A 27,211-nucleotide genomic window follows, 5' to 3' on the forward strand; every position below is an offset into this window, starting at 1 on the left:
ACTAACTGGTTGCTTAATGCAGCTGGGGCCAGCATAGCAAAACTTGCCTATGTCAGAGGTCCAGAAGGCTAGGCTGGGCACTGCTGTCACTGTTAGTAAAGGAGAGAAGGTATATGATGGTAGCCACTGGCAACCTGGATCTCCCAGTGGCTGCCCTTCATCCTGTTTCCTCTTCTGCTCCCCACAGTGCTGCCTTCTTTCCCTCCACTTCCTAGGCTGTGGCATCCCCCAGAGCCAAGAGGGACCCAAACTGAATTTTGCAAAGAATCAGCAATCTGGCTCTGCAGGTCATTTTGGCAGGCCTCGGTGATGTTCAAAATTTTTCAAAACTTCCTAGTAAGACATTGTAAAAACTTATCTTTCCCTGCTTTTCATATCTCTTCTAAAGCAGCTAAAATTTTTGGAGAGAGAGAAATTTCAGCCCTGCAAAATATAAAAATACTTGTCCAAAAGGTACTTAGGCCATGATAACACTAGGTTTGGAAGAAACAAAGCCCTGTGCAATCTTTGTTAGACACAAATGGTTGCAATATTCCTTTCCTACTGCAGTATTATATTCCAACTTCCAGAGTAAGGACTTCTCAAGATTGGTTGAATTAGGGAGAACAGCATTAGACATTTATGCCGCAGGACCTGCAATGTGAGGACTCTAGCAACTCTTGTCGACATTATTCTGCTTTATGCTGATCTGGCCTTTGGGTCAAATGAGAATGAGAACAAGAGCATCTGAATGGCTGAAACACTTGAAAGGGGAACATGTGAATTCTAGGCCTTGCTTCAAGGACTTTTTCCTAACAACATCACACAATTATTCACTAAAGTAGGTCCCAGAGCAGCAAAGGTGCTCAGGTAAGCATCCTAACAACCTGACTTCAGTCACATTAGTTCTGATTCAATGAGTTTGATGCCTGAAGCAGTTTCTTGGAGGAAAACGGTAGTTGGTGGAAAAATCTCTAGGAATACTTCAGGAACTGCCTGTAAAAGAAGTCAGTCAGTCTGGAGAAGAGGAGGGTGGAGAGGGCCAGGGAAGGAGTCTGAGCCAGTTCTGGTAAACTTTGAAGTCAGAAGGCATAGGGAGCTAGAGAAGACTCAGGGCAGGAGATCAATTCATGGGTTTCTGCACTGGGTCTATGTAGAGCAGAGATGCCCAGGGGATGAAGAGAGGGGTTTATTTGTTACCCATCTGTCACCTGGCAAATGTGGATGACCATAGCACTTGCTTAATGAACAGCCCATGACAGAGGAAATGACAGTTGCAGACCACAGATAGAGAGTCAAGGGTGTTCCTACTCTGGAGACTCAGTGGGGATGGGAAGGGCAACAGGAGCAATCAAGCCTGCCAGGGAGGGCTTAGTGTGTGGATGAACATGATTGCTGAAAGACTGTGTTTCCAAAAGGACTGTAGGTGCCTAATCACTCTTTCAGCAGTTCTAGCCTCACAGAAGGCCACAATCTACTTTCTTTGAAGGGACCAGCAACCTTGTGAGATGATTCTGCTTTAACTCCTCTATTAGCTTCAAGAGGAGAGAGCCCTCTCTTTTTCCTGGGTCTATTTACACTGACATGCATATCACAATGGACAGCCTATACTACAAGCGAGCAGTGGCAAGACAGTGAAACAACATGGCTCTGGGCATTGCCCCTCCTGGGCAGACTGGGAAGACTCTTCCCGCAGGCCAAGCATAGAGGAGTGGCGGCACCTTGCGGCCCAGAGAGCGAGCACAAGAGTGTCTGAAAGCTGCTCAAGTGACAAACACAGTGACAGAAAAACATTAAGTCACGAATTACAACGCCATGCCTCCTTCTGGCCTCTCTCTAAATTAGTCCCACAGGCCAATGCTAATTTGAGAAATAACAGTCTTGGGAACTGACTGCAATTCCCGGGCACAAGAAATATTTATACTCTGGCATGGGTCTACAGCCATCCAGCAAGCTTTGTGTCAATAAAACGGGAAGTAGCACTGCTTCAGAAAGGAACATGAATGTTTGTTCTTCATTGACATCTATTGACTGTAGTGTTTTAACTGCAATGCTCTGTACAAAAATTTGGCATATGCTTTCACAGGAGCTTGTGGGGGTCAAGAGTAGAAACAGACTGAAAAGAATTAGACACACATTTGAGGAGAACAGGTCTCTCTCTGGGTATCTAGTGACAGTCCTGATGCATAGCCTGCTTAAGAAATTCTCTTCATTTCTGACTGCCAAAATCTTCAAGAATTCAAGGAAGTACCCAGGAAGGAATTAATCTGCACCACAGAGAATCTATTAGCAACCACAGTAGAGACAGGATACTGGGACAAATGACCTGTTGTAGACATTCACATGTAAGAATATACTAGCCAATATTGCTTAGGAGTAATAAAAACAGATTTTCCCTTTCTGTCTGCAAGGCCCTGTACTAAAACAAAGCATTACTAGGGCTTGTTGTTCTCTCTGTCACTTGTGACCTTGGGTAGTCTAAGGAATCTAATCCATAAAGGGAATTATTCCAAACACCCAGGTAGGTATCACTGTGCTGCTCAAACTGCAGTTAGTTGCCTAGCTACTTAAAAGGGATGAGGAATTAGTCAGCCTATAGTATTGCCTACTGGCTGTATTAAGGATTTACCTACATTACAATCAAAATAAAGGCACAACAGGCCTTCACTGCCAGGTGAATGAAGCACAATATAGTGTTAGCTCACATATCTATGTGCTATCCAATCTCAGATGCCAGTGACAGCAGTTTAACTGAAGCAGCCCAGACTGAGTTCCCCTGCTTCTCAGCAAGGACTTTACTAAAGTGCACCACAGATGCAGTTAGGCACAGATCCAGTTAGCTTGTTGTTCTCTACATTGCCATGCACTGCCAGCAATTTGACCCTGAAAACCCCTGAAATCTTTTGAGTTTCATTATAAATCACGTGTGCTTTCTGTAAACAAACAACCAAGAAACCTGGGGAGCCTTGCTTTTATTAATTGCAAGGTGCTCAGTGACAAGGTGATAAAAACCTGGCAGTGTATCATGCACACATGAGCAAGGAGTAAAAAGCAGCATGCCTTCCAGACAATCCACAGGTTTTTTTATCGTGAGAGTGCATAAAGACACAAGTCTGTTGATATGCTGATCTGGCAAGTCAGGACTAGAGCTTGTTTGTGAGGCACCAACACTACTACTAAAAAATCCTTTCATACTGCAGTCTGGTGAAAGTGAAGCTGCAGCTCCTTTAACATACAGGAGCATGCATAGAGTTGAATCCAAAAGCAGACCAGGACAGTCAAATGTGGGTGTTTTATACCAGCTTCACCCAATCAATTGTGACTCTTCAGCTGGAGATCTGAAGGGCTGACTGACTGGTGCTTCATCCTTCCAAGTTGAGACTGTAAGTTACTATGGACAAGATGTAATGAGGAAAAAAGGAGGAAGAATAAAAGTAGTCAGGTTCTTAAATAGGCTTTACAGCCAAGCAAAAGTTACCATACAACTACATCTCTCTGGGGATGTAACTTTTGACTATCTCCACACATAACTTTAACCTAAGAGTGACCATACTGGCTCAGATGTATGTCAACGTAGCCCAGAAACTTTAGCCCAAACAGCAGAAATACATAACATATCCTCCGAACGTTCTCCCAACGCCTAACTACATTCTGCTCAAGAACTTCCTGAACAATTTATCATGACTATGGCTGATGGAACCTGGTTCAGCTGGTATCATCACATTCTTATGCAGTTCTGTGCTTATTTTTGCCTTAATTTTCAAATGAGTTTTTAAGATTGGATGATTAACTCTTGCTGGTAATAGTAATATCATACTTTGCTCCTTATTGTGTCTGAGCTTCACATTAATATTTTAGGAATGAACTACCGATACTTAATGTGTTATAAGAATAAAAATGCGCTAGGGAATCAACAGGTCATAGATTTCTCCCATATAAGAAATAGGAAGAATGGCAGGTTCAGAACCAAAGGAAATAGCCCTCCACATAATAGGTGACAGACCTGTGGAACATGTTGCCACAGGCTGTTTTAAGTGAGTTGAGGGTTACTATATCCCTGTAAATTCATGTCCATGCTCAGGAAATCCCTGGACTGCTAATGTCTGGAGGTTGCAGAACTGAAATGATACCAAATACAATAAAGCAAATTGATAATTACTCAGGCATGTGCTTTTGGTCACTGTTTGCTTCTTCAGTGGTCTTTTCCTAGCTCCCTGTCCCTCGTAATTTTATAGATATCTAACATAAACTAAGGGGAGTTCCCTTCAGTCATTCTTCTTCCAAACGGAAGGATTCTTACCTACTTAGCTATTCCTCATATAGAAGTTGATTCCTTCCTTTGATCATCTGTTTTATCCTTCCAAGAACCTTTTGAGTCCTATTTTAACTTTTTTTTTTTTTTTTTTTGACATATCAGGATGAAAACACACAGTATGCAAGATATGGCCAAACCATTCATTTATACGGTGGAATAATGACTGTTCTCCTGTTTATTCTATATCCTTTTCCTAACAATTTCTAAAACTCAATCTGCTTTTTTTACTGCTACTACACACTTCTGAAAGATATCTTTATGGTTTATAATTTCTCAGTAGAAACAGTTGCTTTTATATGTGACATTATCATAGTTTTTCTATTATGTACCTCTCATACTATTTTTTCAATTTTGTCAGCTCTGCTCTTTGCAAACTTGAATAACTTGGTTTCTTTGTCTCCTCATTGCTCACTGTTCATCCCTTTCAACATGCTGTATATAAACAGGCTGAATATCCTTCCCTCTGCAAAAAAGATAACAGCAACCTTGCTAGTGGAAGTGGTCTTGATGCTACAGAGGTGGGCGAGACAGCTATAAAACCAAATAATATGCTACCAAATAATAGACTTCTCTGTCCTTCAAAATATCTAGCAATGAGAAAGTTCTATTAAACTAGAACAACATACATAAAACATATCTGGAATCAGAAACAGGGATAAACAAATGTGCACCAGAGCAAGAAAGAGAAACAAATTCCCAGTCGAAGAATCTTTCGGACAAATGCATCAGTGGTAAATTTTTTCTGGTTAATTTATGCAACAGGTTCATACATAACAAACAGAGTGGTTTTGTTCCACTGGACATACCTCATTATTGCTCTTATAACACTGCCATTTAGGATAATTAGTCCTGCTGGGTGTACTCCATTGTAACTGAACTGATTTGGAGTATTTTTTTGAAACAGAAAAGGATGTTTTAAAAGAATATTGATTGAAAACATAATTAAAAATCCTCCTTTCCCACAGGAGCACTGGAAAGGCTAGTTAACTAACGTGTGCTCAAAGTTTAAAAGTATTAAGAACTTGAAATCACCAAGTATTATAAAATCTCTCTGAATTCAAAAGGCCTTGCAGTCATATATGATTCATATTCATTTGAATGAACTAAGGTCAGAACATGTTGGATCACTCTACAGAAAAAAGCACAGAACTTGAGAGAAACGTGTATTGAACAGGACAAAGATCAGACCAAAATAAATAAACTGGGCCAGAAGTAAGTGAAGGGCTCCTTTTGGAGAGGTTAGCAAACATAAGAGGAATGTATCACTGCCCATCCTTCTCTCCTCTCCTCAACTCTCCTGGCAAAGAGCCACGCAATGATAAAAACTGGCAGAGTTCTTGAGACCTACCCAAAATCAGAATTCTATCCAATAATGTCTTGTCAAATAATCCTCAACAGGTCCTGCTCAATTTACAAGATTATCCTACTATAGAAATACTGAGCTGGCCTTGACAGCTCAGAAAACTAAGACGATTCCTATCTTTCACAAATACAGACATAAATCACACAGTACTGTGAAGCAGCTATTTGAAAACATGAAATACATGCAAGTGCAGGAGAAGTTACTTAACAGGGCATAGCCACACACAAACTGAAGAGTTGTCTCCAAGAGCAGGTCAAGACGAAGATTTTTGGTAACCAGTCAATCATATGTGTATGCAATTAATTTGGGCATTAAGTTTGCCCACCTTCTTCGGGTTTATTCCATTCATGTGGCACATAACCTTGGAAGGGTACAATTTATAGTGTACAAATTCATTATAATTTACCCCATAACCATTCTATTCTAAAAGGACTAAAGAAACCTATTTCAAATTCCAGTTACTTTATCAGCTGTATTTCCATTATATATACACCTTAATATAAATTACATAGTTTCTTACCTTTTTCTGTTTCACCAAGTTGTAATAAAACAACTCACATAATTTTTCTGCAATGTTTTCATATCAAATAGGCTACTAAAATGTTTTAAATAAACACTAGATATTTAAACTAAAAAACAAATGCTCACATTTTTCCCTCATTTTAATTCAATTCTGATAATCAAGCAAGATTATTCTAAAATCAACCCACTTTAATGAAAATGACTGTTGAAATACAAGCCTGAGTGTATCACACACCTCTAATGAAAGACAAGCATGGTGCAGGGATATGTACTGAAACAGTCACTAGCAAAAAATATTACATCTTTGAAGGTGGCCCAGGACCCAGGATTTTCCGTTTAAGGTGACTATTATAGTCATACTCTCTGTCTCTGCCCCTTTGTGATCCCTATATCCTCCATATGATTGGATATCTTCTGTAAAGTCAAGAGAAGGAAATGAAACATCCCCTGTTCTACTCTAATTTATAGTTAGGCTTTCCTTTGCAGTGTGGGCAATAGAAATCTGAGCCCTTCAGGCAAAGGACCCTGTTTCCCACATCCCATGTGGGTATTGGAAATATGAGCTTGTTAAGTATTTGCCAGATCAGAGTCTAAATTAAAATACTCAGACAGGGTTTATTTTGTAAATTTTCTCTAGAGGTCTTTCACTCTTCATTTCTTGTTTCTACATACTTCTTGTATGTCCAATATAAAATGTTTATACCAGGTTTTTCTAAACAAGAATTTGTCAAAGTGAAAACACTTATGTACCAGCTACCATTTTTTCCTGCCTATTACAAACACTCATACAAAAGTGTTTCTGCATTTATTTTTTGAGACATGTAGAGATTTTGGACAGGGACTTACTGTATATACAGTATATACATCAAAGTTACCGAAACATTAAGAGTTCTTGACTCGGAGAAAGCTGCGAACAGTACTGCAAATTCATATTTCTACTATAATAGATATTTTTAGAATATATTCTAATAATAATATATTCTAATATAATAATATATTCTAATAATAAATAATAGAATATATTTTTGCCTGCTTTACAATGGAAGGAATGGGAATCAAGTTCAGCACAGTGGCCTTGTTTAAAGCTATCCATTCACAAGAAATGGCTTTCCAAACCAAAGTCAAAAACTTAATTGACCATGATGAAGCAAAATAAAAATGTGGCTAATGTTAAATGACATATTATCAACAGTGATTTGTTGATCCAACCTGAACTTAAGCAGCTTTATCACATTAGCCTATAGGAGAAAATGATTGAACTACTTATGCCAAAGTTCACAGTGTTGTCCAAAATGTGCCTCTCCTGTTATCAAAGTCCATGGACTTAACCAGTGCAGAACCCTAAAACCTCACCAAAAGGAGATGATAATTCATCTCAGTAGCAACTGCCTGTCTGCAACTGTTACTATGTTTTATTTTTTAGCATGATCCAAGGCTCAGCTTGACACACTGATAAATACTAGAATTGAAAAGAGATCCACATTTTAGTGTTGGTTATACAAATGCTTATAGATCACTGAGTCCATTAAATCAAAACAGGATAAAAATTGTATTTTACATAAATACACATACAGACACACCAGTTTTAAATTAACATGTTAAAAATAGTCTGAATGTATGCTTTATATAAACCCACAAACCTCAACTATGAATTTTTTACAGCAATTACTTTTTCATACAATAAAGATCTTTTCTGTTGTTAATTATTTTAATAAAGCCTTCATAGAAAGAAACAGTTTCTGCAATAGATAGATCTCAAAGTTAATGGGAACTTCAGCTTCAAATTCAGCAAAGCATTTGGGTATGTTAATTTACTGAGTTTCATTTTAATTAACTGAGTTTAAGTACTTGAAGAGGTTCAAAGTTAAGAGACACAACTCCAAGCACCATTTAATTATTTATAAGCTTAAAATTGAGCACATGCTTAAATGCTTTTCTTAACTAATATTGACTGGTTTTATAATATCTGAACTCTCTTTTAAAAATATAGGAGAAAGTTTGATAGTTATTTCACACCTGACTTCTCCAGCATATGCTAAAACTCATGCTTATTAGAGATGCATCTCAAAAAGCAAGCACACAGTTACAACATCATGTTGACATTTGCTACAGGAAGCATAAATAAAAGGAGCACAACTGACGGAACAAAACTGCCAGAAATCTGAATCATAAATCCTCAAATCATAAAAAGAAATCATTGCTGAAAATGTTCAATTATGAAATAAGAGCACATTCCTGTAGAATAGGTATAATGACTAAAAGAACATTTACAGGACCCTACCTTTTGTAGCATTCCTTCCACTGCACTTATATGGCTTTTAAAATAATGAATACAAATGTTCTCAGCATTTAATCAAAGTGGGACCTTAAACTAGAGGGAAACATCCTTTTAACTCTACCTGTCAAAGCTGAAAGGCAAGCTATCCTTTGGGATACAGACATATTCGGAGGGGAAGGGGAAAAGGAGAAAAGCAGGAGAGAACAACTGTGTTATTTCTTTTTCATTAGTTCCTTATCTCCTGCTGTTCTCACTTCCCCCAGTTTCCTGTCCTACTAAACTCACTTCTCCCATCTGCTTTCTTGCTGAGTTCACTTTTTCTAACAACAGGAATATGTGTTCTGCAAACTCTCGGATGGCTCCGCAGCCGCCATTGCTTTTACAAATATAACCAGCGGCCTTCTGAGCAACTGCGCAAGCATCAGCAGGCACACCACTCATGCCAGCATTTTTCAGGCATTCCACATCAGACTCTTCATTTCCTGTTGAGAAAGATGACACACGTACAAATATCACAAAGGGGATAAACTTTGCAAAACACACATTCTTCCTTATATGCATGAATCCATTTTTAAAATTTGTATTCTTGAGTCAACTTTCATCTGAGAAGCTCAACAGCACTTTGCATATGTGAGTCAGTTCTTAGAAAACCTCTATGATATATTTCAACACTAATCACACACTACACAAACTTTAAGCAAAAGAACAGCACTTTTAAGACCAGTAAAACTGTTTAAGCAACACAGTAAGCATTTGCACAGCTACGTACTTAAAGCTATGTAGTCCTGCACAAAACTACATTTCAGTGGCAGCTTAATTCTGTCCAATTTGCTTACATTTCATAATACAATTTTAATTCATTCCAGGTGAATATAAATCAGTTCAAAGTTGTGAACTTTAGCTGTATGCATGTGTAACCGTACCAAAAGCTTATTATGCTTTTCTAAATCTTGTTCTAAAAACAGCTGAGACTTAACTTACCAAATCAGGCCTTGATTCATTAACACATTTAATATTTAGACTGGACCGCAACAGGACGTAAAGTATGTATTTACTTTTGGTGATTCTATGCTGCAATTTGCACTTCAATTCCATCAAATCTAGTTTACTAACAAAGGGCAAAGTGCTTTGAAGATGAACAGTGCCACAAAGTTTATATTTCTGTATGAAATTTTAGTACCAAAAAAAGAAACTGACCTAAGTAAGCCACTTCTTTCCAGCTCAAACCAATATCTTTTCGCCAGTCCTCTAGGACTTGTAATTTATTTGTTGCGTTAACTTTTGCTACGCATCCCAGCTGCATGGCCGACAGCGTTTTTGAACAATCTCTTTCAGAGATAAGTCGAACCTATTAAATTAAGTAAAGTTAGAATAATTTCTACATACAAAGAAACAAGACAAACTGATTTAGGAAAGAACAGTAGAAATTTTTCTCATAGAGGCTCTCTTTGATATCAGAAGTGTTGGGACTGGTTTCTTCATTCAAAACTCAGAGCAAAAGTGATCAGAATTCAAAAAACACATTACAGTCTTTAATTACAAGTTGTTAAGAGAAAGTGCATCATCAGTCTGTAAGTTTCCTTGAAGTTCACAGAAGAGGAATTTACATTTTCTTTTTAAATGCATCAAGTACCAAATAAAATACTGGATATCAGTATACCATGGCACGCTGGCTGTCTAATACTGTATTATCTAATCTAAGTCACAGTATGCAATAAAAAAAAATTCCTGGGGAAGGTTCCTGTAATATTTCTAGACAAACACTTTGAAATATTTTCCATGACTCTTCTACCTAATAACATTCTCTTTTTTTGCAATAGGACTTCCAAGCGTCAACAGAACATTAAGCAAACTGGTGTGGCACATTCATCTCAGGAACTTCATTCAAAATTTGAAATTTAGGAACAATGCACAACATAGGAAATAAAATTACTGCAGAAGGATTTCTAATCTCAGACAACCCCCCCCCCCAAGTTTTCTGTCCAAGTTAGCAGCAGTTAAGGAAGATAAATTTGTCCCTAAGTGATAACAAATATTTGGCACTGATTTTAAATAATAAGCAGGACTCGTGCACAAAGCAAGAGTATGTCAGCAACATCTACTAGAAATACAGCAAGTGCAGCACAAAGCCCAAGACATTTCTAATGAAAGATTCCAAGTCAGGGTAGGAATGGAAAAAGGTGCTCACAGGCAACAAAATGACCGTTGCAAGGTTCCTCCCCTTCGCCTCTTAGAAAATAGAGCTGAAAGAGTTTTGAAAATCCATTTACTCCTTTCCAGTGCCCCAAGGCAGCATCAGCTACTCCTCTATTTCAAGAATGTTTCGTCTAACCTGTTTTAAGAATGCCTACTATGGAGAATCCAAAACATCTAAACAGTCTCCTCAGGGGGTGGCTAAGTTTATCTTGTCCATACCTATCTCCACCTGCAGTAGGATCCAAATAAAGCTCTCTGAAGCCTGAACCTGTATCAGTCAGTTCTTACCCAAGAAATTCTTCTGGCTATATCAAAGCCAGCAGCCCATGCAGAAAATAGCAGGGAGGCTAATTTTACATAAAGGTAACCAAATCCTCAGTTTAGCGGAATTCCGTACTAATAATTGAGGAAAGCAGGCATATTACAACCTGTATTGTTCCAGCTTGCCTTGAATTCTTACAGCTTCAGAGAGAGTAAACTGTGGTTAATGCAATTACATGGACAAAAGTGATTGGGGTTTGATTTTCCTACTTTGCCACCATCATGGGTAATCTAGGATGAACCAATGAATTTCCCTGTGAACCCTTTCCTCTTCCATAACTAAGAGATAACGTATCCCTGCTTGGCGGAGCTATTGCAAAAACATATTCATAGTTTGTGTAGCACACAGATGTCACAGTAAACAAGAACATTATAAACTGACTGCTAATTAATGTGTATCTAGACTAAATAGCACACAATATGATTGGGGCTAGCACAACATCATACACATTTCTTTCGCCATTTTTTTCAGGACAGGAAGAGGAAAAAAATGCCATAGTCACCAGGAATGAGAGCAAGAATTTTATCAAAAGGCATTAATTTTCCTCCAGGGAATCTGAGAACAACATTTGTCCCAACCCTGTACCAACATATTATGCACCTTGATCAAAAGCATTCTGAAGCAACTTCAAGTGCTGTAGGTTTTAGAATCTTTTAATGTTCAGTTTACATCAGAAATAAAGCCCGAATGTTTCAGAACAATGCTTACCTGGATTCCTCTTTTCTTTAAGAGATCAATCCCAACAATATCTCTATAATCATAAGAGATCATTTCCTTCTGATCTTCTGTCACATAAATGCGACCATTTGTCAGGCATCCATCAATACTGCAAACCAATAGCTTCACCTCTTTTAATGGCTCTTTACCAAAATATCCAAAGCTAGACAAAGAAGTTATCTTTTCAGGATGAAAGTTTTTGCACAACCAAAAAATAAACAACTCAAATTCTTTTGTCTGAAGATCACAGCTGCATCACCTTTGAAATTCTTTAAGACTTTTCTAAAGTCTTTTCTCATTGTCTTCACTTGTCAACTATATTCTCCCCCATCAAAGAAAAAACAAAACCATGCAAGACAACTCAGTTATGTTGTCTCTTTAAGAATTAGGAAGAGACTTATTTTCTTAGCATAAAATGTTATGTTCTGCAGCACTTATTTTGAGAGAAAAAAAACCCAAAATGAAGTAAAGAATAAAAAAGGGGTAGGCAATACGCTCCATTTATACCTGCTATTTCCTTTAAGAGGTGCGGAGTAGCTGCAAAGAAAAGGGAGCAGGCAAGATGGAATCACCTCAAGTCTCTCACATGCACCACTCTCTCTTAGTAACATGCATCAGTAAACATGGTGCTGGCCATGGAAGCCTAGGACAATGCAGATGGAAAAGGCCAGAAATGTTACTAACATATTTCTATGGTATAGTGGGACTTACAATCTCCCTTTCCCCTAGGCTGAAACTTCAAAAACGAAATAGCAAAGGTAATTCAGCTGATTTCAACAGACAGAGGAGAAAAAAAGATGGATGGAAACAGAGTTGTTCAAGTATCTTTGATCTTGATTACTTTGTTAAGTTACAATCTCAAAATCAAATAAACACTATGAATTCATATGATGATAATTTGAAGCAATGACTGATATTAAAGACAAAGGAATAAAAAGTGCTTCTACCTTAGCACTCTTTGCTCCGCAATAGGCCAGTCAATGTCTATATCAATATCGACGCTGTGCTCAGCACGCATTTCATAGTAGGCCATTTTACCACCCTAAATAAAATATAATCCATTAACACTTTCCATTTGGGTTAATACAACCATAAATTTGTACAATTTAGCACCATGTAATGAAGCCTAAATATCTGTTTACACAGCAGTCATAGTGGCTTAGATACAACTGAACAACCAACAATGACATTTTGCAAATTACACAGAATCCAGCATTTTAAAGAACTTTACATGGGCAAAACAGTTAGTAAGCACCTTCAGTTTACAGCTATAGAAAGTGTACAAGAAAGATGTTACGCACTGTAGTCATTAGATCATACTGATTTTACTAGGTCTTTATCTAATACAGTGAAACAGTAACACATTTAGCATTGACTCAGTAGAAGTATGCTTTTTTTTGTTTGTTTGTTATCTACACAAAGACTTGATCTCCACTGGAAACACATCCACCAAACCCCAATTTAATTAAAACAAAACAAAACAGAATAAAACAAAAACAACAAAAAAACAAAACAAAAGAAAAACCACTGATCACCAAAAAGTTAGCAACCCAACCTTCATGAAATGTACAAAGCAGTGCAGCTCAGTGCTTTAAGTCCACACAGCACTAGCTGGCACTACATAGATCTACCCAAACTATGGAGACCTAAGTTAGTAACTAGTGAGTTATTTGCAAAAGACAGAAATAAGAACCTTGTATTCTTGCCATACCTAATAAAGTATTCCCAGCAGAAATATGCAAATATCTGCATTAGGCTTTTGTGCAGTTCTGGTGACAAATATTGGAAATGATCTGTAAGATGGAAAACCTGTCTTACATGAGAAAATTAAGGGGCTATGCTTGTACACAAACAAATGAAAGCTGAAGTAAATACACTCATTCTACATTACTACACTGGGAATGCACTACATCAAGAAGGGGGAAAAGGCTGTTTAAATTATAATATAGAACTGGTGCAAGACAAAAGGTCTAAACTGGCTGTGAATAGGCCAGTTTAAGCTTGAGAACATACAAATGTTTCTACTGAAGGGAAGGGGTTATGTAACAGTCTTCCAGAAAAGCTACTGGAAGAAGGCAAAAAAAACCCAGTTTAAACTAATCTCCTAGAAAGGAGCTTGACAAAGAAGTAGAAGTGACTATCAGGTTTCTTTTAAGAATACAACACTTGAGTTGAAGATCAAGAAAAATTCCATCCAGCCATAGGCCTTAGCCCATGAGAAAAGCATTACACACACATGACAAATTAGAAAATTGAGCTACACAGAAATGAAGTGCTCATTACATGTTATATGAGAAGCCTGTCACATTGTGTTAAGGTCAGTGTTATACAACCAGTAACACTAAACTGAATTATGAGATATGTACTTACATCCTGATGAACTGATGTGAATCTCAATAGTGTATTCTTTTTGGCTTACAGCCAGATATACAAATATTATTTGTATGAATTTGTTTGCAGTGGAGGAAGTTGTTACCGGAACTGCCCTACCTACAGCAGGCCTCATTAAGTTACAAGTAAGTTAATTGTCCTGAAGTCAAAGTGCTCTTACTAGACACTGCCTCAAAAACAGAGATACATTATTGAATTCAGAACCCTCTATGACAAAAGCACAAGAAGTATTTTCTAGAATGCCATTAAAGACAGAAACACTAACCTGCAAGTAGCCTTTCTCAATCAAATGCCTCTTAGCAAAGTAGAACGAGCCATTTTCATACAGCTCTCCAGGCCAATCTTGCCTCCGGTATCGTTTTGCTGGATTCAGGTTTTGGGGCTCTGTCATTTTGTTTTCTGTTAACAGAGAGAAATGAGAAAGTAAGTTTTCCAGAAACACTTCTTCAGAGACACTTAATAACTTTCTTTAAATAGCTTTCTGTTGAAAAATTAAGGGCATAATTCAGTCACTTGCTTCTTTCATTACTGTTTCTCATAGCTTAGCTTTATAAATAATCACTGAACTGCTTGTTCTTTGTTATAACTGTGAATAACAAACTGGAGGACTGCCCTACATTTCTAGCAAAGGGAAAAATCAAATTTTTTTCACTCCAACTTGAAAAGAAAAATTCCTGAGAGGTTCTTAGTTCCAAAGCTGGTTAATAAAAGATTAGAGGGGACATTCTTCTAGAGTGTTCTTGCCTGTGTGAAAAAAATATCACCCTTTCCATATTCTATCTTCTAGTACACTACAGAAAGGGCTTAACTTGCACTAAGGGTAAACACAAAAAACCCACTCAGCTACCTACACCTAAAAACACAGATGCCCTAAATCAACTCTGAAAGCTGAGAGAACCAACCTGAAATCTGGCAGGTCAAAAAAGATGTTATGAGAAGAAGTTTTGCCTACGGAAACATGCTGGCACTTCCTACCTAAAAGGTAGCCATAATATTAGCCATTTTTAACTGGTTTAATCAGTGTCCACAAATAAACAAACCACTGTCTCCGAACAAGGCAGATCCCATATTGCAATCAATGCCAGTAGTGAATGAAGCAGAAACTGAACCAGGGACCAGAGACACCTATTCTTAAGCCACTCACATTCATACACAAAACAACTAAAATGCACCAGCTCTCATGATCTGATGACCCATGCAAAAGCTAGTGGGAGTTCTTGAACACCTCAAACATCCTGAGGCTTTCATATATATATATACACTTTACATTTAATAAATACATTACAACTTTGTGTTCCAGGAAGTAAGCAGTCCAACTACAAACACTGTTCTCTTTCAAGGTGCATATATATTAATCCCTTAACGAGAAGGAACAATAAAAATACATAGGAAAAGATACAAAATTCTTTTGACATATTCAGTACTTCAAAGCTGCCTGAAAAGAATACAGTCCTACACTGCATTCTACTCTTGTAATTGCTGTTACCTGAAACACCACATTCCTGAAAGGCAATTTTCTTTTCCTCTTAAGCTGCTAGTGTTGACATGATTTTTTTCCCACTCTTCTCATATATACTCCTTGTATAGAATGATTCTTCATCTTCCACCACATTAAAAGACCTTACATGTCACCTGATACTAAAGAATGATTTTCTGTTTCAGGTAGGCGTTGAGACTTTTTTTTCATTTTAATACTTTGAAGATACAGGGAATTCACAGAAGCCAGTACAGGATGTCAAATACCTATGGAGACTTGATGCCACACAATCGCTTCAGGAAGCCACATGGTACATTCAAATGAGATTTACTCTTTCACAGATGTCCGTTCTAGCATTTCAAGATGTTAAGTGGACTTAGTCCTGGTTGCCTAAAATGCAATCCACAGAATCCTAAACTTTCAGCCATGATTTTGATGTTCCTCTTACATGTTACATACAAATTGCACCACGTTACTTCTCCTCTTATCAGAAACAATGAGGATGTTCGAGTTGCCTGTTCATTCTAATCAAAGGCCTAACTTTTATTCCATCTCTAGTACCATGCTTCAATTATATTTCACATGCTCTTCTACAGTACAATGCTCTATAAACTAGTAAAAAAAAATTGACATCTGATGCATTTTAGGTTTCAAAAAAAAAAAAAAAAAAAAAAAACCCACAGTAACCCGAGTAATACATTCTTTTATTTAAAAAAATAATAATGATGTGGACGTTACTGAACTAACCACTTTGAGAAAAAATAGAAGCAAACATTTCTGCTTTAGCCACAGAAATAAAAACAACACAGATAACACGTGGGGTATAGATATTTGTACAAGTATGAAACGTAGTTCTATAGCTACAAGTAGGCACAATTTTTATTTACTGGTAGAGTTCAGTCTGTATTCATCTTGGCAACTGTAGCGGAGAAGCACACTTTCTCTACCAGAAATAGTCACATTCTTCTGTATGAGCTAATCAACATGAGTTCAGAATTCATGACTCAAAGGCAGTTCACAAATTGACATAAGCCTGCAGATGAATTAACATGCTGAAATAAACCATAAGCCACCAGGCTAACAGGCTGCCATCCCATCTTCATTGAGACTTTACCTTACATCAGCCTTTTACTAGTCAGTGCAAAGTAAGAACAAAATATTTTCCTAGATAAGATAAGACCGCAGCGTCATGTCAGTATATACCTGAATACCTGCCAAGCAGGAGTTGACACAAAGTTTTGGGGATTTATGTTTTGAGCCTAAACATTTTAATAACATTTGCACTTTCAGCATCTCATCACTTCTACAAAACAATGAAGAATGATCAGATATAAACTTGCTATAAAAATAATGATCATATAAAACCAGCACTACTTGAAGAAATTTCCAAGTGATCTCATTGCCCTCCAGGACTTCGGCGTATGCCTCTGACATCACTTCCTACTGTATCATACCATAGGTATGAACGTAAACTACATGAATAGAATTTTTATTGAGTATAATTGTAACCAGAAAAAACTAAATATTACCTCCTTTTTTTACCTCACTCCATCTGAACTGATGCCGTCTTACAACAGAGAAGACAGAATCAAAGCCCTCCTTCTGGATCAGATCTGCCACTTTTATAAGATCACTGGGATGTAAACAGGGAGATGTTGCTTGAATATTTCCTACAATATCAACCTCTAAAGAAAAATAAACATTTATGAAACAGTGATTTTTTTAATGCACACAATTGCAAACTGTGACATGAGCAAATACCACTTAAAAAGGAGAACCTTACTAGCTTATATTTAGTACAGGCTTTACTTATTTTTCTAAATAAAATAAAATAAATGCATCATATTTCTAAGTTTATAATAAAATACAAAAGCTCAGCACATTTTGCTACTGGAACCAAACAAATAATACTGATGTACCATGATGACGATTAAGAAACTCTCTGATAGTTTCTAGAGAAGTAGAAGAGTCTTGAGACACTTCAGGGCTTCTGCGATGAACTTGAGCACCAAACTGCTTTGCAACCTTCTCAATTTCATCATGGTCTGTAGAAACCCATACACTGTTGGCAGACAGTGACAGAAATGAATAATTATATGAACAACTTAGCTTGCCTCAGACCCTATTAAAATGAAACATAATGGCTACAGAAGCAATAGGTTGCTAACCCATTACTAATTTGCCTGTCATAGCCTGCTAACCTGAACAACACCCTGGCTTATCCACGGACTAAATCTGGCAATGAAGAAAAGAGAACTAGTTTATATCCTTGTGTTGTTAAAACGTCCCTGTCAGTACAAGAATGAACAACTTTTAGAAATAAAGAACAAAAACACACTTGCTAGTTTGTAAACTCTCAAGTCTGAGCTGCATTTCAATTTAATACTGTATGGTACTTGATCTACCATGCATGTAGGTTGCTTGAGCAAAACCAAATACAGAAATGTTACCATAAATATGCAATGTCAGTATGCTACAATTTGCTAGGCCCACTAACAGACCACTGAGTGATGAATGGGTGAAATGATGTATTCAGAATCACTCAGGAGTTCAGAAACAATCCTGACAACAAACAAAACTGCTACTCAGCTATAGAATTAGCTTATTCTGCAAGTATAATGGAATGTATTGGTTAGTCTCCTTCCAATCCCAGGGCAAGAGCCTTTTGAGTTGCCATCACAGACATTTTGGCACAAAAAAGCTCTCATACTGGTAAAGCAAGATTGTTATTATTTAGGTATGATAAACATTTACAAAGGGAAGGGCTAAATCTGGCTATTAGGTGATGACAAACACTGGCTGAGCATTGTGCACCACTGCTGCAATCATTTTTACAGAAAAGCATACAGTATATATATAAAAAAAAGTGAAAAAGTTTATTCTTACAAAACTATTGGCATTCTCAACATACTGTACATAGCAAATGATGCTTAAGTTTTTCCATTCAAAGACATCATGGGATCACTGTAATAAGTATGACCATGACAGCAACATCAAGTCACACCCATGTAAACAAATGCCAAAGTGAGAGATATTTTCCTTGTGCTTCAGGTTGGCTAGTTCAAACATACTCTACCCATTTAACTAACAAAGTTTTGTTGTGTAATATGTACACTGACTGATGGCACAGCGCTTTTAAAGGGGTCTAGAAAATTTCTGACACCGAGGGACGGACTGCTCCCTCTATAATAACAGAATGAGTCTCTCTACTGGTAGTTGTATTTAAGATTTTGCGTCAGACTCTCTCAGGGTTAAGCCCGCTGGAAAGGGGCCGCTGCCCCAGGAGCCTGCCCTAGGCAGGCCCCCCCGCCGCCACGCTCCCAGGCAGCTCCCCCCCCCCCCCCCGTGCCGGGGCTCCCCGGCACCTCAGCCAGCACCCCAAAACCTCCGGCCCACCTTCTCTGCCTGCAGCGGAGCCCCGCGTCCCCTCCACTAACATGGCGCCAGCCCCCCCCCCCCCCCAACCCCGCCGCAACGCCGGGGGGGGGGGGGGGGAACGGCGGAGTGGAGGCGCATGCGCACCTGTGGAAGACCCCTGCGTCGAGGGCGGCGCGCAGCACCCAGCCGATGAGCGGCACGCCGGCCAGCAGCTTGATGTTCTTCAGCGGGATCCCCTTACTGCCGCCGCGCGCCAGCACCAGGGCGGCCAGGTGGCCCCGCGGCCGCGCGTCGCCCGCCGGCAGCGCGCGCGAGCCCCCCGCGCCGGCCTCCATGTCGCCGCCACCTTCCGCGAACCCCCCGTGTCCGCCCCGCCCTAACTGCCAGCTCCTTCTACCTACACCCTGAGGCTCGGCGGTGCCTGCCACGGTGCGGGCTGGGCCATGCTGGGAAATGTAGTCCTTTGGGGCGGGCGCCGGCCCGGCCGCGCATGCGTGTAGGCGGGCGGGGCACGCGCGGCGGGAAGCCGTTGGGTGTGGGAGTTGAGGTCGGCCAGGGGCCCTGAGGCGAGGGGATCGGGTCGGGGGCCTGGAGCCCCTGGACGCATCGTTGTGGGGGGAAGTAGGCGTGAGACGGCCTTCCTTCTACCTGGGAAGAGATGGCCACTCTTTGGTGTGGGGTACCCACACGCAGCACTGTCCTGACTGTGAGATGGGGCCACCTCATGTTTCCTTAGATAACATTTCAGGGTGCAGTGGAGAGTGCCTTGTGGTATGAATCACGAGGCTCTGTTCTTAATAAAGCTTGTGCACTTAAAAAAATCAGTCTGAGGTGCAGCTGCCTCTCATGTTAACATGTCCAAGATGGCTTTAGGCTCATTAGCTGTGGTACTGAACAGCACATAGCCCTTGCAGCAGGGAGCTGAGCAAGCACTGCAACGTTATGTCTGGAAAACTGCATAAACCAGATTCTGCTGTTTTCCTTCAGCTGCTAGTATAAATCCTTATCCTTGACTGGTTTGTCCTGTGTCATTTCCTTCTGTGTAATGAGTCCCGGCAGAGGGCAGAGTAATCACATCGGAGCTTTTTTATATGTGAGGAGGAATTTTGTTTCAGTCACCACTTCTATTTTCCATCTGCTCAAAGTGTATGAAAACATAAAAACACCCTCTCTTAAGTCCTATAAACTAACTCGTAGAAGACTAGATGGCTAAAATAAAGTGATACACTACCAATATAAGACTGTAGAGGAGCATGGTTTTTAGTAAACTTCAGAAAATGGAAAATAGGGGCAGGTAAAATGTGTTGTAAGGTCAGTCCTGAAGACTCACATGGTTGATCCTCAATGGAAATGTATCACACCCAGTTCAGTGCAGTTGTCCTCAGACTGTTTTAGACGTGTCACAAACTGGAAGGGTCTCACCTACCAATGCCAAAGGAAATGCTTTCCAGTTTTATTCAGCTATAGTTGGAGGCTTAAAAAGAATAATTATTGGGGTTTTGTTTTGCTGTTTTTGAAGTGGACATCTGTACAAAAGGGTCACACCAAAGAGAGACAGATCACCTTTTCCTATGCAGATCATGGCAACACCTTTCAGAACGTTTTTCTAGGCGAGATTGAAACTAGTAGCCTCAAGCTGCTAAGTTCCCTATTTCCTACAGACCAGTTCTTGTGCACTTACTTTTGAAGTCTTTTTGAACTCTAGAGCTTCAGGCCTTTGTCACATCAAAGCCCCTACCTATTTATCATTACCCTTCTGTCAGAGGCTGTTGTTCCCACAAGAGATGGAGTTCAACAAAATGTGTTCCTGTGGACTAACTTTTATTTTAAATCATATGATTTTGTGCAGATCTTTGAGAATTCCTTTAAAGAAGTCATAGACAGCACTTATCTAGTGTATTGTCTATGTATTATCATGTAATATGTATGCATTAGTTCCTAAATCATATTTCTTACTGCATTGTCTCTTCCATACATTTTGAAACATGAATTTTGCATTTTGGAAGGTATTATGATAAAATTACTCATGTTTTAAAGAGAATATACAAAGCTTTATCAATTGAAGAATAAGAAAACATAAGCTATAGTAAATCTCTTTCTAGGTGACTCAGATAATTGTTACAATATTCAAAACACCTGCCTGCTAAGTGGAAATGGGTTAAAAACATTGAGTTTCTGTATTTTGGTTCATCACATTATGGAAATTGGATGATTTATCAATAGTAATAACAATACAATAAATAATGTTTAAAAAATATTTTATCTACATAATTCACTTTAGTATCTCAAAGCCAGGGATATCCTAAATGGGGAGCTGAGCCTGGATTCCACTTTCATTTATAGAGAAGAGAAATTACATTAGAAGATCTGGCAAACATTATAGATTTTCTAGATGAGGTTCATCTAGTAAGGTTTTCTTTACAAGTCTGTAGTTAATTAAAAACCTGTTGGCATTCACTTTTCCCTTCACACCAGGAGCAAATCTTTTACTCATAGAATCACAGGGCTGGAAGGGTCCTCTGGCAGTATCTTAAATACCTATGTCCTTCTTGACAGGCACTTATCTAACCCATTCTTAAACCCATTCTTCAGTAAAGTTGATTCCATAATCTCTCCAGGCAATCCAGAGTTTCATATGATTGCTAAGCTTTTCCCAGTCTTAACTGAATCTTCCTTTCTGCAGTGTAAGTCCATTAAGTCTTGTCTTATCCAGAATAGATGTAGAGAACAAAGTGTTTCCTACCTGTTTTCAGCAGGTATTTGCATATTTGAAAATAGGTATCCCCTCTCCTCTTACACTATTCAAGAGAAAGCCTGTTAGTTCAATCTTTCTCCTAGTTCAACTCTTCTAGACTTCTGATGATCCTCATTATTTTCCTCTGGACTGCTTAAAATTTAGTGCTCGACACTAAACATAATACTGCAAGTGAGTAAACCAAAAGAATTACTATTTCGTATATCTCGAAGGCTGTATGCCTATTTATAAATCTCTGTATACTTCTCTTATTTTCACACGCTTGACTTAATTCAGCCAGTGGTTCACTCTAACCTGAGATTTGTTTCTGCAAGAGCTTTTGCCTGGCCAGATACTTCCAACCTATATCTTTGCAGCTAACTGTATCTGCCCAATGCAGTATCTTGAATTTATTCCTAGCCATCCTGGCCCCACCTTATAATATTTTCATTTCAACCACACTACTGTAGTTCACATATGTGCAAGTCATGTGAGACATTGTCAAAAGCTTTACTAAACTTCAGATATGGATTTACTCCATCCTCCTCTAGCCACAGGCCTGTTTTTGTAGAATGAAATTGTTTTGACTTGACTTGTTCTGGATAAGTTACTCTTGACTGCTGTTAACTGCCTTGATGTCTTTTAGGTGCTTACCAACACTTGTTGATTATTTATTCCAGCATTTTTTCCAGGTTATTGGTTAAAATGATGGTCCAAATGCATCTATATTAACATTTTAGTTCGGATCAAGAGTGCACTTCTGAACTGAGTCTCAAAGCACGTAAACTGCTAATGGTCACTTAGTTCACAGAACCATGTTAGAGTTAATCTGAATTAAACCGCCTGAAGGCCCTTTTGTATGGAATTTGAGTACTCAAACAACTTTGCTCTAGAGAGCTGCTGTTATTGTGTCACACTACTTGCTGAAGTTGATGTAGCAGATAGTTCCCAGGCTCTTCCCTTCTCCCCAGTTTTAAAGTAGGCAGCATTTTTATCCTTTCTAGTATCAATATCTCTTTCTGGTTCTTAGATTTTGTCAGCCAATCGTTTCAGTACCTTAAAATGGGTAACTGAGCCAGTTTGAGCACATGTACCTCACCTAGATACATTCTGACTTGCTTCTTCCATATTTATACTGACATCTTGCTCCTGAAGGGACTGCTGGTAACAGTGCTTAGTGAGATAGGAACATTCGCTATTCTTAATAATAGAACAGTGGAGGACAAAAGAAAGTAAGTATTTAATTTTGTTATCAGGATAAAGCTTTCCATTTCTTTGGAACGTATTCTGTTTCACACAATCATGAAATGGCCTGCAGGCACAGATTTCCCCATGTGGAGGGAAGAGTTTTAACTCTCTCATCATCACTAATTAGCGCAACGCACATTCCCACATCAAATACTGTGGTCACAGTCTTGTGACTGTACAGCCTGCCTGTCCCTAGTCCTATTATATTCAACTCTCCCTGAGCAAATAGGGCCAAATGTGCTCATTTCAAGGAAATACTGATATATTAGCAAAATTAGTGGGAATAGATCTATTTTAAAAACATGTTCCATGCCATATGTTTCCATTGGGGATAATAAAATTTGTGAATTTCCTTTCTGGCCACAGGTCAGTTGCTACAAAGTATCACATTGTAGTTTCTCTCAAGAAAGAAGTCCTTTCATTAGCATTTGTATGTAAGAGTGGGGAGACAACAAAATTGGAGGGTGTTCGGTAGGTCTGAGATCAACTATTACTGTAATCACCATTAAAAAGTAATCATCTGCTAACAAGAACCACACTTTGGAATTAACACAATGGCTATTAATCCCCTGCATGTGTAGGACAGTATTTTGGTGTGCAGTATGTAAGTTATTGATGTATATCAGCCGCGGCTGAAAAGAAACCTAACTCCTAACAACAGCTGGGGTCTGATTTCAAACTGACACCCTCTGAATTGCCAGTCAGGAGATCTGTTCTGCTCTGCCGTTCACACTGATTGTAACACTGTTCTCAGTCTTTAAGATAGGAGAAATATACAATAGTCATTCCCTGAAGCTCACATCGGAGCTTCGTGAGAAGAGCCTTCTGATATGTTGAGAAAAGCCTGACTCCTTGGAAAACAATGGTAAAACGGGCATTGACCTAAGTGGGGACAGGACGTGATTTTCTGTTGCTGAAGTGAGTTGCATTTACGTGAGTAGAACCCCACAATGATCATTGCAGACAGATCCAAATGCAAGGAATGCAGAGTACTGTCTTTTCCTAGGACATACCTAACAATGAATACTACAGATACATATAAGATACTCTCAGCGGAAGCAGGTGGTGGAAGCCTGTGTGACAGATTCAGGGAAACACTGTGTCTGGGTAAACTGGAAGTTACTCTTTGTAGGCCCCTCTACAACAATAGAAAAGTTCAGATATCCAGGTCTTACCTTTCTCTGCATTGAACCATGCATAGCTCCAATCAAATCAGTGGCGTTACACTTGAATCAAACCACTATAAATGAAATGAGAAATGGGCCTCAGCAAGCCAAGCAAATCACCTGTTCTTGTTATTGGAAGCTTCATGCAAGTCTTGGGCTAATATAGTATGTCTATCCACGAGTTAGATAAATAAGGGTTAACATTTATCTTTTAAAAAGGCCAAGGAAGCGCCTGTGGGTCTGAGATTTCTATATGTCACCTCTGAAAAGCAGATGGAAAGGAGCATGATTACTTAGAGCTTACACTTGACTTGGTGTATTACTCAGACTTTCTACAGAAATGATATGAAACAAACTACTTTGCTGAAGTGTACTGAAATACACGGTTGTTTAATTCAATGTCTGGTGGATGGATTGTGTTCCCTTTGGCCATCTGATGGATACAGAAGAAATCAGAGAGAACTGAAATGTATATATTTAAAAGTGACTTCAGACAGCTGAAATGCAGTCTTTATTATTATTACTAAGACTATTACTTTATTTGACAAATGGTGTTGACATTACATATCTGGCTATAAAGTAATTATTAATTCTTGTAATAACAACAGTAATTTCAAGTTTAATTTTCACTGTAAGAGAATCTAAATCACTCTGCAAATCAAGTCCTTGATGCTGCAAATGCATATGCAAAAATTATGCATATACTTAACTTTCCATATCATGACTTAGATTCATCCTACCTAAATCCGGACATTTAAATGAGGCAATAAGCTGGAAGCCTGAATACCTCAGGTTCTTTGTATAGCCAAAAGGGAAGGATACCTTTAAGTATGCTTCAGATGGTTCCTTTAGAGGATGGCTGAAGGCACTAAACTTTGAATTACCCTCTAGATAGGTGATATTCAGCTTATGCATTGCAAAAATAAAATCAGACACAAGTCTTCAATGACCAGAAACAAATAGATGTAATAGGGTAACTAGAAAAGGGGTGAATCTGTCACATCAGCAGCTTGTCCCTGGAAAAATGGGTTTTAGTGGTGTTAGTGATTCCTTGACACTCATCTTTCTCAGATGCCAAGTTAGTGTGTCCTGATTACACAGGCAAGGCTAAGCCCATGGCCAGATTTGCAAGTGGCAGTTCAGACCCCCAGTTCAGACTTGGAAAGACCTTTGGGACCTTTCTTGGTTGTTTTTATTTTTCTTCTGTAGTATTGTTCAGCTATGGTCCTCCCTAAAATATTCTGATCATAAGTTCCCTCCTGCTTAAAGGACTTAGTGCGCAAATGGTATCTTCTTCCTGTGCTTAGTGGCTTTTGACTCAAAAATCTTATGTCTTGGTACAGAGTGTCAGGAAATGTCATGGTTTGCCATTTTGGGATTTTTTGGACTAATGCTTTTTCACACTCATGTCCAGGTGATTTTTTTTCTAGCGTACTGTTCCTACATCTTCCTTCCACCAGCCAGCCTATGGGAGGCCAGCTGAGACCCCAAAACATGAGGAAGTTGTTGCCAGCTGCTAAAGTGAAGGACTGAAAATCCTATGTGGTTTCTCTTCTTAGACTAAAACTGTGAAGAAAGGCTGAGGAAAAGGAGTTCTTCAATTAAAAGAAGCAGAAACTGAGAGGAGACATGATAATAGTCTTCAAATAAGTAAAAGATAGCTGCAAGAAAAGAGAATGTAAACTCTGTCATGTCAGTGTGTTTAGGACAAGCAGTTATAAGCTGGAGTTACATTACAGGACAGTCAGGCTAGCTATTAGAAATTGTAATCTGAAAGGTAACTACACTCTGTAATACATTGCCTAGAAGGATGTGACATCTCTCCCATCGGCCTCTGACACTGACACAGAGTTAGAATTTGTTTTAGGTGTAGTTGCTGCCGCCTTGGATTACAACAGGTGATCTAAACAATCTCTTTACGTTGTTTCCAGCCCCATTTCCTGTGATTTTATGAAAATTAGCACTTGCAAGGAAGAAAATCTGGACAAGAAAACAGACAGAGAAAATGTATTTTATATCTTAGCTCAGTGCCTCCATAAATTACTCTCTCTGCCAAGTTGTCTGGCAAAAAAAATCCCCAGTTGCTGTCATACACAAGTCTCAGAGATTACAGTAGAGATGAATTGAAAGAGGTTATGGGGAGTCAAGGACATGGGAATACAAGTAAAAGATACTGTAGAAAAATTCAGCGTAACAAAACTCAGTGCAAGATCTTAGAAGGGGAAGTTTATATTTATTTACAAAATCTCTATGTAAGTTGATGTTATGCACTAAACATTCACTTGTGGGCAACAGAGATGATGAGAGACACTGGTCTTCATCTCTCTGGGGTTCTTCTTGATTGACAACAATGAACTCCTTCTGGATGGATCTTTCATACCCTCTAGGAGTGAATACTTTTTGCAGGGTGGTCCTTTCTTCCAAGATCTTGCTTACTTCAGGCTTCATAAATCTTGGGCAAGGTTGCTGCTTGTTGTCTGTTTTTTTCTTTTTTGTTTGAAATGTATGTCTGTTTTCCTGATGGGCCAACAAGAAAGGAAATGGTATGTGTCATATGCTGCAACCTTGTTGCCATTCTCCTGTTGTTAGGATGCAGCATCTTCTGCTGACCAGTCATTTGTGCAGGGGCCTTAGCAGAGTGCAGGCCTTCTGGGCTTGACGCAAACATCACGTTACTCAATTTTACCGCTGGGAGCAATGTCCTGGGAATGATGTCCAGAGAATGGTGTCCTTTGTTATCAAGATAGGCTATTCTTTTAACCGCTGTTCGGCTGTTTCGTCTGGTGCTTCCACACACGTACATTTCCGTTCATACTGTGTTCGTACTACTCTCAATATTTTTGTTAAAAATCTCTACAACTTTAGCAGCCAGCTCACTCATTTGATCTGTGCACTGGGTCATTAAAACAGTTTATCTGCTTGAGTTCATAAATGTCCTCAGTCTGTGGCTGCTGTATGCCCCAAATGTATTTATCTATTTATGAAATGCATGTGCATTTTACACAGTAACAAATTCTCCCAGCTGAAGGGCAGGAATGTGTATATAGTTCCTCCTTTTTGTCTGACACTGAACATCCCTGACTGCTGCTGATTTTTTTTCTCTGCCGAGTGCAAGGCTTTGCAGG

General features: G+C 38.9%; 1 protein-coding gene across 1 annotated transcript; it reads right to left on the bottom strand.

Annotated features, from left to right (window-relative positions):
- Positions 1 to 7,704: 7,704 nt before the first annotated feature.
- On the bottom strand, positions 7,705 to 19,410 carry CMAS (cytidine monophosphate N-acetylneuraminic acid synthetase). Its single transcript, XM_026092682.2, has 8 exons — positions 19,083 to 19,410; positions 17,480 to 17,622; positions 17,090 to 17,245; positions 14,349 to 14,482; positions 12,640 to 12,734; positions 11,684 to 11,855; positions 9,655 to 9,805; positions 7,705 to 8,939 (listed from the first exon to the last, which is right to left on the bottom strand). The coding sequence occupies exons 1-8, from the start codon at positions 19,271 to 19,273 to the stop codon at positions 8,692 to 8,694; spliced, it is 1,290 nt and encodes a 429-aa protein (XP_025948467.1). The 5' UTR covers positions 19,274 to 19,410; the 3' UTR covers positions 7,705 to 8,691.
- Between the last annotated feature and the right edge of the window lie 7,801 nt (positions 19,411 to 27,211).

The sequence above is a fragment of the Dromaius novaehollandiae genome, chromosome 1, assembly GCF_036370855.1.
Source record: "Dromaius novaehollandiae isolate bDroNov1 chromosome 1, bDroNov1.hap1, whole genome shotgun sequence".
Classification (NCBI taxonomy): domain Eukaryota; kingdom Metazoa; phylum Chordata; class Aves; order Casuariiformes; family Dromaiidae; genus Dromaius; species Dromaius novaehollandiae.